The following is a 13,882-nucleotide window of genomic DNA, read 5'->3' as shown; positions in this document are numbered from 1 at the left end:
ATTAATCGACCGTCCTGGCAATTGTCAAAATTGAGAATGACACCCCACACACGTGTACGGGGCAACTGCATGATACATGTGCAAACTATGGAATGTGTTTTGGTGTGTTGATAAACAGACATGAACGTTCTTTACTAGTATGCCTGTGGTCAAAACGTATGTTCTAATATTTCCCCCTACGTATGACATTATTGGGAGAACAATACTACTTTAGGCAACTTACAAACAGGACATGCAAGAACATATTGAATATACAGACATTGATATATTGTAAAAAAAAAAAAAAAAAAAAAAAAAGAGTAAATATATAGTCCGTGGTATCCTCCTACAAAAATGTTGGGGTGTTTTTTTGTGTAAATAATATCAGTTTGATTTGACGTAAAAAGAAAAGTAAAACTGTTTTGGAAATAACAATTTTTGTGTGCAATTTAGAAAAATATCGGCTCAGAAATAAATAGCTTGTAGTAAATTCCATACTATAGTAAGTAATTTTAGTCATTAAAATATTTTATCAGTCGGAAATATCTTACAATGGCAGCAAACGCCGGATAGTCCGTTTAACGAAAACAACCGATGCCACAGCTTACTTGGAAGACATTCATCTTTCTCAAATACCTGGCTCGTTTTCATTGATCACAGTTTTTGTCAACATATCCGTTAAACTCTGTTTAGTTCTGTGAATATATTTTGATCACAGTTGTTACATCCTTATACCAGATGTAGAAATATCAAGGACACCTTATATAGCAATCACCTATTTAAACAGCACTTAAGATGTGTTCCTTTTATCTATTATTGTACGTGTTATTATTATAAGGCCCCTAGTTCATGAAGGTCAAGTTTTGTAGGTCCTTTAAGTTGCGTCTGTGGGACTGACGGAATAGGTGACACGTGTTGCTGCTTAATGAAGATGGCTTGAGTGACCAAATGTGTCAGCGTGTAACCGTTAAGAGTGGTTCTTCTACAATCCAACATCGTCGTCGTCGTCTCTGGACTCCACCATGGAAGCTTTGTGTTCATCGTCAGTGGTGTCGGCATTTTTTTTCTCGTTACGACAACAACACAGCAATCTTCTGTAGACGTCTCTAACCAGAGGATACACCAACCACAGCACCGGGTTGACGGCAGAATTGGCGTATCCTAACCATATCGCAAACGACAGTAACGCCTTCGGCGGCATGTAGTCTTTGGAAAGTGATATCAGGAAGAGGAAGACGAAGAACGGGGCCCACATGACGATGAACACCACGGATATTAAACACAGCGATATGATCTGGACGCGGGGATTTCCAAACTGCACCGACAGGTGCGCCTGCAGTCTCTTCCGCAGGGCGCAGAACATCAACACAATTGAGATGTTCATGGCCACGGCGAAGAACGCGGGCACGAAGAAACTCACGAAGATGGACACGACTCGGTAGTCCTGCTTCAGAACCAGCTGGCAGAGGTCTTCGTGTCGCGAGATGTGCTTCGAGCCCATGATCCACAGCGGCAGCACCAGGAATATCCCGACCACCCACGGGATCATGATCATCAGGCTGCAGAGGACGTACTTGGCGTTGCTGTTGTAGAAGATGCGCGTGCACGTGATGAACATGAAGCGGTCACAGTTGAGCATCAGCAGCGCCAGGATGGACACGGTGCAAAGCAGGATGTCCGTGATGACCCAGAACTGGCAGATGTCCTCGCCCAGCATCCACGACGTCTTCAGCAGGTAGTCGGCCATGATGGGCACGACGACGATTCCCACGAGGAGGTCGGCGACGGCCAGGTTGACGATGTGGAGGCAGAACGTGCTGCGACGTCGCCTCTCCTCCGTGAGCATGCCGATGATCAGAGTGGCGTTGGAGACGATGATCCAGATGGCCAGGATGATGCCGAACACGCCTTCTCCGACACTGCCATTGGTGTCTGCCGTGCTGTCGGTGACGTTCATGGCCGCTAGAGGCGCTACTTGCTGACGCTGTGAGATAAAAAACAAACATTTCAATAATTAAATTTGCACGACTGTGGAATAAACAATACACATATATTGTGGAATGTCGTGATGGTGGTGACGTTCATGGCCGCTAGAGGCGCCACTTGTTGATGCTGTGGGGGCGGAGGACAAACATTTAAATAATTACAGTTGCTCTAATGTGGTATGAGCATTGTATATGCAGTCAAACCAGTTAGGTAGTCACCAAAGTATCAAAACGTGGCCTTTAAAGGGACATTCCGGAGTTTGTTGCATTGTAAGATGTTTCCTACTACTAAAATATTTCTAAGATTAAACTTACATATTAAATATATTTTCTTGTTTAGAATATCAGTGTATATATTCAATGTGTTTATGGTCGTCTTAATATTTGTATGAATCTCAAACTGGATTTCGTCTTCAAATAATTTCGTACGTACGAAAAAGATATATTTTCGGAAATAAAACGAATTTAACCCAGTACAAATATTAGAACGATCAGAAACATGTTTAATATACAGCCACTAATATTTTATGCAGAAAAATATATTTGATATTTAATTACAATCGTTAAAAAGTTTCTGTTAGTCGATAACATCTTAAACATTGCACTACTAACTGTGACCCGCAAACATCATCTACTTAAGCAGACATAATTCAGTGTCAGAGTTTACCCTTTGTGTGACCTGCGTGTTCTTGATTTTCAAACATGTCAACCTATTGAAGTGTCCATAATCATTGATCTACAAATAAGCTTTAAACCCCGAGCTAATATTTGCCCTATTCGAATTTTAATAACTAACTTTTATAGTTAAAATAAGCAAGGAAAGGAAATGTTTTATTTAACGACGCACTCAACACATTTTATTTAAGGTTATATGGCGTCGGACATATGGTTAAGGACCACACAGATATTGAGAAAGGAAACCCGCTATAGCCACTTCATGGGCTACTCTTTTTCTATTAGCAGCAAGGTATCTTTCATATGCCCCATTCCACATACAGGATAGCACATACCACGGCCTTTATCACACCAGTTGTGGAGCACTGGTTGAAACGAGTAGTTAAAATAATTGATAAGACATTGAAAACTGTCCATTATTGTTGTCCATCATTGTTCAAGAATGGAGAATTACTCGGACATTTCCCGATACAGAATGTTAAAATAAACTTATCGCAGCCTAACCGGACACTGTGGTTAATGGTCATGACGTCTGATTTAAGGCCGGTGGGTACTGGGTTCAAACAACTGGAATGGTATATATTATGTATGTATGCCACATCAGAACAAATTTAACGTTCTTATATCAAATTAATGTTCAAACACGCTCACTGGTGGCACAGACTCTGACTTGCGCCAGAAAATGTGTCCCAAATGAGAATTTGGAATGGCTCTAACACATAGAGACTAAACACCTCTAGGCCTAATGGATGTGTGTACATAATCCACGGTAAATTAAATAAGCCTAAATGTTAAGAGATTTAACCCCCAGATTCATTAGCCTGTGTTATCTAAAATACATACTCGAGCTCTGTGATCCGTGAAACGACCATGGCTTATCGTCATGATCACACCGACAAGTCATGGCATGAGCATACACGTACCTATGGATATACAGATAGGAAGACTTTGATAAGTTTGTTGTGTACAATTTCACTGACGGCTTTTCAAGAAACGAAAATTAAAAAAATATATACGGTATGTAACAAAAAGAAATCTGATCTGGACTATTCAGGCCCGTAGGAACTGGGGGAGAGGTCGGGGTGTCGGGGGAGCCTGTGTACTCGGGGACAAATTTAGATACTGTCTATCCTCCTCGAGGACAATTTTTGTTTTGTTTAACGACACCACTGGAGCACATTGATCAATTAATCATCGGCTATTGGATGTCAAACATTTGGTAATTCTGACTCGTAGTCATCGGAGGAAATTCGTTTTCTAATGCAGCAATGGATCGTTTATATGCACTTTCTCACAGACAGGAAAGCACATACCACGGCCTTTTTTCCAGTTGTGGTGCACTGGTTGTAATGAGAGAAAAAACCCAAATGAGATGAATGGATCCACCGAGGTGTGTTCGATCCTGCGTCGCAAGCACCTCAAGCGAGCACTTAACCGACTGAGCTAAATCCCGCCCCTCCTCGAGGACAAAATTAGATACTGTGTATCTTCCACCAGAGATTGTGCCCCACCCAGATATCGTTCCTACGGGTCTGCTATTATAATATTAATATACATGTACGATATGTTACGGTCATAGTGACACGAGCAATATAAACTCGGAAGTTATATGTCAGGTAACTGCTTCAGTTAAATAAATTGTAAAAATATACTACTCAAAAGAATTTAAGGGTCAGACGATATTTTCGACATTATTTTCTGAATGTCAATTATATTAGCTAGACCATAATGTCACGCATGGTATTGCTCCATTTTGACGAAAGTGGGTCTAAGCAACCCATAAATGAATTAAAATCCACTGTCATTGACACTGTCGACTAGTTCTAATGGTGAAAACATGCTTACATTTGCACGTAAATTAGGGCGAAAGCGAAAGGTCTTCTAAGTGCCCATAACTTGCTTTTTCACAAAGCGCTTCATTTGCACGCTTTGCATGTGTATTCCATGTTCCCAATGCCGAATTTCCGTATAATTGGAGCTTGCGTTCGTGTACGGTGCACACTCCAAATTCAACAATGGTACGACGTCAACTGACTATCGAAGATCGAGGAAGGGCTATTGCTTGGCTTCAGGATGGCAATACGCAAAGAAATGTTGCTCTGAGACTTGGTGTCAGTCAGAGTGTCGTTGGCCGACTGTGGCAACGGTACCAAGCAACGAATTCTGTTCGAAATCATCCACGTTCGGGAAGACCCCGAAGCACTACAAATAGAGAGGACCGCTACATCACCAATATGGCTCTACGTCAACGCACAACCACTGCACGCCGATTACGTGACAATCTGCGGACTGCGACTGGAACTCGAGTGTCTGATCAAACCATACGCAATCGTCTGAGAGCCAATAATCTACGCTGCCGTCGCCAGGCTGTTTGACCACCACTCCTACCACGTCACAGAACGGCCAGACGTCACTGGTGCACACTTCATCTGCGGTGGCAATGTGTTCAGTGGGGTCGAGTGATGTTCACTGATGAGTCCAGGTTTAGTCTCCAGTTCAACGACGGTCGGGTTCGTGTCTACAGACGTCCTGGGGAGCGCTTCGCTGACGTTAACGTTAGACAACGTCACCGGTTCGGTGGTGGCAGCGTCATGGTGTGGGGCGGCATCTCTATCCACCACAGGACCCCCCTCTATGTGGTGGATGGCAATCTGAATGGAATCCGCTATCTGAATGAGATTATCCGGCCGTTGGTTCTCCCAGGCCTTCAGCAGATTGGCGGCGGGGCAGTTCTGCAGGATGACAATGCCAGACCCCACCGCGCCAGGGTGGTAACGGACTTTCTCAGACAACAAGGTATCGCCAGGATGGATTGACCAGCATATTCGCCTGACTTGGCCCCAACAGAGCACGCCTGGAACGAATTAGGCAGGAGATTTCGGGATAACCATGCCCCTCCGGCCAACCTTCATGATCTGGGTCAACTTCTTATGGCAGAGTGGCAGGCCATTCCCCAAGAGTTCTTCAGACGTCTGATCAACAGCATGAGGCAACGATGTGTTCAGTGTATTCGCGCCAGGGGTGGATTCACACACTGTTAAACGAATGTTCTAATGTGTAAAATCCATGTTTGACAACCTTCAACTTTGACAGCATGTCATGTGACTTTCTTGTATACAGTGACGTTTATTTGTGGGTTTTTGTAAATATGGAACAATAAATTAAATTTTTGGTGTAGTTTACATCATCAATCTAATTCACTCTGAAACTTATTTGATTATAAATTTTTGACCCTTAAATTCTTTTGAGTAGTATATATACAATACAATAGGCTTGCCCTGCATGCATTAAGAACAGCTATTAAATAGCTAATTCGTTAACGTGCACTGCAGAAATGTTTATTACCCCGTTAAGGTATTATAATTTATAATTTCTATCATTGTTATATATTACATTGAAGTTACAATAAAATATAGTTATAACGAACATGCTTAGAACGAACTACTGCATATAACGAACAGATCGTAAAGTCCCGTTTTATCTCCCTATACATTAGTAACCAATTTATGCAAATGTGTACAACAAACTACTGCTATAACGAACTAACTAGCATGTTCCCTTCCGGTTCGTTATAAGAGCACTTTACTGCATATATAGCTACAAGCATAGACTATTCTATTTCTAACAAATAAATATATTGATAAATTGAATGCGATATCATTGGTGTTTAAGAATGTCATGCCGTAGGCACAAAATAATGTTTCGTTAAGTTCGTTTCTCATTTCTATTAAACCTATTGGAGTTCAGCATTTCAATGGGTATTGTATTTACAATTAACATATATACTGAACAAAATAAGAAACTTCCGCTAACTTTGCTTGAACATAACTTGATGAAAACAAACCGGGGGAATAATTTTTATATATGCGTTTAAAGAGTGTTCCATGATGCATCGTTTGGTGCAAACATCATGGCCATAGGTTAAAAGAAACTGGGAGAAATTTTGACCAAGTGTGGTAGGGGTTAAAAATAAAAACCACCCACTTAATAACTGGTATGACCACCTCTTCAATTGACAACTGCAGTGCATCGCAGGCGCATAGAATCGACTAAAGTGTTGATTTCTGCCTGTAGAATAGTGTTCCATTCCTGAATAAGCGCTTGACGAAGTTCGTTGACGTTAGCGGGTGGGTTGGGACGACGCCTCAATCGTCTGTCCAGACTATCCCAGGCATGCTCGATGGGGTTGAAATCAGGACTTTTAGTGGGCCAGTCATCAATAAAATCAATGTTATTTGTCCTAAGAAAATTTACAGTGTCTCTAGCTGTATGAGAGGTGGCATTATCATGTTGAAAAATCGAGATGTTGGCGTTGTTATGGAACAGAGGAATGACGTGATGAGCGAGAATGTCATCGCGGTAACGTTGAGCATTTAAATTGCCATCAATGACGACTAGTGGTGAACGATAACCATGGGCAATGGCTGCCCAGACCATGACAGAACCCCCACCCCCGAAACGATCTCGTTCAAGAACACAACAGTCAGCATAGCGTTCATTTCTCCAACGGTAGACGCGCACCCTGCCATCACCACGTTGTAAAGAAAATCGGGATTCATCCGAAAAAAGAACGGTATTCCATCGTCGCCGTATCCAATGAGTGTGTACACGTGCCCAATTAAGACGATTTAGACGATGACGTTGCGTTAAACGCATCCGACGTAAAGACGTCGTGCATGTAAACCGTTCTCCCGCAGACGATTACGAACAGTTTGTCCACTGATTCGGTTATTGTGAAGCCCAGATGTGTTAGCAGCAGTAGCAGTAGCAGTTAGGAATCGATTGCGCAAATGCGTCTTCATGATATAGCGGTCTTGACCATGTGTTGTAACACGCGGACGTCCACGAGGTGGCAAGTCGTTGGTGCTTCCTGTCGTTCGAAATCTTACGCAAAGATTTCGTATCGGTCGACTAGAACTCCCAACATGCCTTGCAACGTCTTCTGTCGACATGCCAGCATCAAGCATGCCAATCGCCCGTTCGCGTAAATTATTGGGTATTCTTGGCATACTAAAATATTTTAAGCGTTTTCGTTCACTTGACAACAATGTCAGTAAGACAAGTAAAATAAATTGACCGAATACTACACGGGACATGTCGAACCCAATCTAATTAAAATTAGCTCCACAATTACATGTGGATCTAACACCAGCCAGTTGGAGCTCATGTCCACCAATCAAAACCTTACTTGCAGAATCCTGCCAGTGATTTAAAACTAACAACACTGCGTAGTTCCCAATGTCCAGGTAACATTTCGTCTGTAAATAATAATTTAAATATTGACCAATCACACTTCGCCTTTGATAACGTTATTTGGGAGCATACAAATTCTAAAAATATCGGGCGAGTCTATTTTAGTGGCCGCAGTACAGCGAACCATACCAATATGTACGGGGTGGGTTATCAGTCTTCAGTTTTACATTAAAAATTATTTATTTATTTATAAAAAAAAAAAAAAAAAATCAGTCTTCAGTTTTACATTACAAATTATTTATTTTATAAAATAAAACATGTTTTAAGGCATTCGTAATTCACACGAAACATGTCGTATACCCTCAGGATAATTCGGAATGTTTTCAAATTATTTTTAAATCACTGGCAGGATTCTGCAAGTAAGGTTTTGATTGGTGGACATGAGCTCCAACTGGCTGGTGTTAGATCCACATATAATTGTGGAGCTAATTTTAATTAGATTGTGCCGAACCATGCATGCATGTGCAAATTGAATTTCACGTTGTCGACGATTAACAGTGCAAAAATAATCGATAAAATTCATGAATCCTGATAATACAGCTCAAGGCTAATACTACCTATATAATTTCAGTACACAATGAATTCTTTAACAACAAATACTATATGTACAAATCGGAAGTTTCTTTTTTTGTTCAGTATATGTGCTAGAGGTGACAAACTTAGACTGTATTATTTATTTTGAGGGAGAGAGAGGAGAGGAGAGAGAGAGAGAGAGAGAGAGAGAGAGAGAGAGAGAGAGAGAGAGAGACACACACAGAGACAGAGACAGATAGAGACATCCTGAGAGAGAGACACACACAGACAGACAGAGAGACAGAGAGAGAGATGACATGAGGTAAATACGAGAGGGATACGGTGTTAATGTGTGCGTACGTGTGTGTGTGTGTGTGTGTGGTTCCTTCTTTGTTTCTGTGTGCGTGTCAATGAATAACCTTTTTAAAAGGACAGAATTCCCAGCTAAAAGTCATCCGACTAATTGTGACCTCTAGACGTAAACCGATATACATGTATCTCGTTTAAGTTTGAAGTTGTGAATGGAAACCGAGCGTGGCGGACACAGCAGATACTGTATATGATGCAATACAAATAATTCCAAGTGCTTGAGAGAGAGAGAGAGAGAGAGAGAGAGAGAGAGAGAGAGAGAGAGAGAGAGAGAGAGAGAGAGAGAGAGAAAGAGGTGGAGAGACAGAGACAGAGACAGAGTCACTATATGATGCACGGGTGGGAGGCACTAATTTGGAGTGCGTTGGAGACAGATAGACAGACAGATAGATAAGATAGATAGATAGATAGACATGCACACTATATAATTAAAAAAATGTTAGTAAATTTGAATACCCTTTTAAGCTTAAGACCTGTATTAAGTAACTATCATGCCCACCCCATGTGACATGCTCTCCTGGTTTTGGCAATCTAGTTGCTCGATCAAATGTGTATTATATATGTGATAGTTTTACTTCAGCTTTTTTTAATATAAATTTCAAACGGGTTAGGGAGTTCAAAATTAGTGTGTGCTTGCGTGTGTGCTTTCGCGCGCATGGCTTAGCATGTCTCTCACCCGACGAAGGACAGATCATATAATATAAATACATGTATTTAATTTGTAAAATAGGCAACATACTATATTAAGTGGGTTGGGTTTTTTTTTTACATAAATATAAAATATAACCAGATACGGATCATGGGGGGGGGGGGGGTAGGGGCCCGCCCCCCTAAATTTTCCCTACCCCGCCCCCCTAAATTTTGTGAGTTATTATTTTATTATATATTAATTGTATTGATAACAGTAATATACCGTATGGCAATTCAGTAATATACCGTATGGCAATTCCTGTACATGCATTTCAGTCGTATATACCTTCTACATACTACATGTATATCAACAGGTAATACTAATACAATTGTCACAATATGAATATTTTCCATGTATTGCTACAGGTATTACTGAAACGCCAGCTGATGGTTACTTCACTGCATTTGTACCGCACTGAATAACACCTAAGTTTAATAACTAATCTACTGTTTTGTTACAGTGACTGTGTATAGCCTACTTACCTGGTTTCCGTATTAGTTGTGTGCAGGTACATTCCTAGGTCACACAGTCTCGGGACACCTGGACAGTATTGCACTAGTAGGCCTACCACGTACCTTTCCCAGTCAGTTGTGGGTTAAAGTCACACTAAATCGTAGCCTATATCCAACCGAGCGTCACTGGAGCGTGATGTATCACAAACCCATTTGAATAAGGAATCACGACCTTGGATAGAAAACACTGACGAAAAGTTCGACAGTTATATCACACAGTAAAGTTATCGATCGATTTATAATTATAGTATGTACATGTATATCAGTGTCATCGGTTCCCGGGAACATTTGTTGACACGTTCTGCGCAAACTCGAGCCGCGACCAGACCAGACGTGCCCTATTTCACAACTGGCGAACTTTTGAAAGGCATGTTTACTTTAAGGTGTATTCTATAGTAGATACTAAGATAGGGTCATAATTTGATATCTCTGAATGTTTCTGTGATGCGTAACCTCAAGTTAATCGATCTCATATAAAATATTTGTTTAATTAACATAATTACCATATCCAAATTATAATGTGTTGACATTCGGCGTAGAGGTGGGGGTTTTTTAGCGTCCATGGCGAAAAATATAAAGTACATATTTTATATTCCTTCCCAAGGGAACGCCTTTTTCATACTATGGAATTTACTCCAAGTTATTTATTTCTAAGCTGATTGTTTTCATAATTGCAAACAAAAATAGTACTTTTTTGTCATTTCCGAAACCCTTTTACTGTTTTCCTTACAACAAACCAAACTGAAATTATTTTTTAAAACACAACCCATTTTTATAGAAGGATGGGACAGACTAGGTAACCTCCATCACGTGTCAATTAAAACAAACAGCCAATGTGGAAATGCAATTCAAATTCAAATCATGTTATCACATGTCAACCTAACAATCTTATTGAATTTTATAAATTGTAGTAAATGAAATTATTTGCATATAACTTTTTTGTAGGCATGTAATTCAAGGTGTAATATGTTCATTGCACACACACACACACACACACACACACACACACACACAGAGAGAGAGAGAGAGAGAGAGAGAGAGAGAGAGAGAGAGAGAGAGAGAGACAGACAGACCACACATGCACAGAGAGAGAGAGACAGAGAGAGAGAGAAAGAGACAGACAGACATATAAATGTTTTGGTTTTCTGTTCATTCCTCGTGTATGGGGTCAGCATTTCCCATTCTTCTGGGTTTCTGGAAATAATATCTGGATTGGCAGATGAAAGTGTGTGTGGATGAATGTTTGAAGCTGCTGCATTTGTGTTGATATTTGAATCGTGTGTTTAGTCTCTTGTATTGCTCTGCTTGCATACGTACGTTCTCTTAGTCTTCGCTCATGCAGACTGTGCAAACCAGACATTGATTCCATGGCAGAACTTTGGTAATCCACATTCCTCCAGTGACTATGCGAAGACCCTTATTCGGGGTATTTTCTAGACGTTGTGTTTGTTTGTTTGGAAGGAAGGAAGGAAGGAAGGAAGGAAGGAAGGAAGGAAGGAAAGAAGGAAATGTTTTATTTAACGACGCACTCAACACATTTTATTTACGGTTATATGTCGTCAGACCACACAGATATAGAGAGGAAACCTGCTGTCGCCACTTCATGGGCTACTCTTTTCGATTAGCAGCAAGGGATCTTTTATATGCACCATCCCACAGACAGGATAGTACATACTACGGCCTTTGTTACACCAGTTGTGGTGCACTGGCTGGAACGAAAAATAGCCCAAGGGTCCACCGACGGGGATCGATCCTAGACCGACCGCGCATCAAGCGAACGCTTTACCACTGGGCTCCGTTTATTTGGCTGCAGTTGCAAAGGCGGATGATCCTTATTCCATTACTGTGCGGACGTTAATTAATGTATACCTGTTTGCGGGTTTTGATGTCAGCTCCCCAGGTGAGAAATGCTCTTTCTATCTTCTCAGCTAAGTCGAGGATATCTTCGTATGGTAGAATTGTTTTGCAGTTTCAGGCTTGGTTGAAAACGAGAAACGTTGTTTTCATTTTGTTCTTGGTATCGACCCCCTCCCCTCTCTATTTTTTTGTTTACCCAGTTGCTACCTGCTTTGCTTCTTGTATACGAACGACAGCAGCAGGGCTTCTAGATTATGGTAGCCCCACTCCCGTGGCTAGTAATATTCAGTGTTGGGCTAGTAAATAACTACTACAACTAGCCCAACGGCTAGTGGGGAAAAAAAACAAACCTTGTCAAATGCTGCATTTACATATTTTGTAAATATGAATATCCAGGCCACTCTTTTCAGCCCCAGTCTAAGGATTTTAAAGCTCTATCTCCCTCTTTAGGTGACATATCTGATTATTACTATTAGTAAAATTGTATTTATTTAAAATAAGGCTACTGAATTTTTAATCGTGGCTAATACATTTTTAAAATAACTGATTGAACTACTGGTACCATGTGGCTAGGTTGTTTGCACGAGGGTGCAAGGCGAGCGGACGGGCACTAATGCCCTCTTGCACACAAGAGCTAGATCCATGTTGTAAAACACAAAAATCAAGTCAAGTAAATAGTTTAATGTGTAGGTTTAACATTGCATTGTGGTCATGTACGTTGTTAATATGTAACAATACATATATTACAATAAATGAATACAATATATTTACAATAAAGTACAATGTATGAATGAATAATTCGTCTGCACCGTAAACACACAAAAATATAAATTAATAAATGTAATTTTAAGAACATACGTTATTTGTAAGATCTGGCATATTCAAATGTAAAAATGACCAAGCAGCACTAACATACTGTGTGTGTACAAATTATGTGTACAATATATGTGTACAATTTGAATAATTTACAAAACGGAAGGAAATGCATACATCGTATGTGTAAAATAAATGCCAAAAACCCCAAAACAAAGGCCAAATTTTCTCAGCTTACAACAGAAATATATTTTCGAATCAGTAGCTGTAGCATATATATATTTTATCACATATTGGTTTTATTAGATATTGCATTGATAAATAATATGATAATCCAGGTATTTAATTATTCTTGAACAAGTAGAAAGTAATCACTGATGCAGAACATAATGTATGTATAGACAGTCACAAATAATAATTTTCTTATAATCACCATATTGAAATTACTTTCACTCCAGTGGTAGAACATTTTTATTATTAAGTTTCACTGGAGTAGCCGGGGAGGGTATGGGTGGAGGTATTGGGACAAGGTGCCTCACAAAGAGCATCTTCTCCCCCATTCTACATTGTACATTGGCCTGTCTTACAATTGTAACAGGATTTACTATGGTAGAGTTTATGTTAGTGACCACTCTCAACATAACATCTTTTGATTATAAATCATATATATTTAAAGTGGAAATTAATTGTGCACATTTGGTGTTAAATCAGTGCCCATGAAAACATGCCTTGTATCCAACAGAAGCAAGAATTCCACTAAATCATGAATTAAATCGTGAATTAATAGCCGCTGTTAGTCATCTCTTTAAATGACAGTTGTCAACAACTGATCAAATATATTCTAGTTTACTTTTCTGTTGTTGACTTAAATATTCTTACTAATAATAAACAAAATTATTAAAGGGGCATTCTCATTATGCGCTTAGTCACATGCAATCACAACATACTGTAAGCACACCTAAATTGTAACGACCGTAGTCTTAGACGACAATCTGTGTTGGAATTGTTCTATTTCTCACGACAAATCATAAGCTCTCAGCCAATCAAATGATATTAAAAGTTCAACAGTCAAGAGTTTTGTAAATTTGTGGGCGTTTTTAAATGTCTGTATTTCTTGGGTCCATAAAACCTATTATTGTTCAAAAAGTGGTCAATAATTATTCGATTATTTAATACCGTCAATATGTTTCATACGTTTATATTTATTTTTATTCCAATGACATTTGTATGCACTT

General features: G+C 39.9%; 1 protein-coding gene across 3 annotated transcripts; it reads right to left on the bottom strand.

Annotated features, from left to right (window-relative positions):
* Positions 1-418: 418 nt before the first annotated feature.
* Positions 419-10,297, bottom strand: LOC121390394 (5-hydroxytryptamine receptor-like). 3 transcript variants are annotated; one of them, XM_041522206.1, is made up of 2 exons: positions 10,041-10,285; positions 419-1,963 (listed from the first exon to the last, which is right to left on the bottom strand). In XM_041522206.1, exon 2 carries the CDS (start codon positions 1,934-1,936, stop codon positions 962-964), a length of 975 nt encoding a protein of 324 aa, XP_041378140.1. In that variant the 5' UTR covers positions 1,937-1,963; positions 10,041-10,285; the 3' UTR covers positions 419-961. The 3 variants fall into 3 exon arrangements, 2 of the variants coding, with proteins under 2 accessions (XP_041378140.1, XP_041378131.1); XM_041522197.1 differs by having other exon boundaries at positions 9,948-10,284; XR_005960205.1 differs by lacking the exon at positions 419-1,963 and adding an exon at positions 3,374-3,562 and having other exon boundaries at positions 9,948-10,297.
* Between the last annotated feature and the right edge of the window lie 3,585 nt (positions 10,298-13,882).

Source organism: Gigantopelta aegis, chromosome 3, assembly GCF_016097555.1.
Source record: "Gigantopelta aegis isolate Gae_Host chromosome 3, Gae_host_genome, whole genome shotgun sequence".
NCBI lineage: Eukaryota > Metazoa > Mollusca > Gastropoda > Neomphalida > Peltospiridae > Gigantopelta > Gigantopelta aegis.
This window is presented reverse-complemented; position numbering and strand designations above follow the sequence as displayed.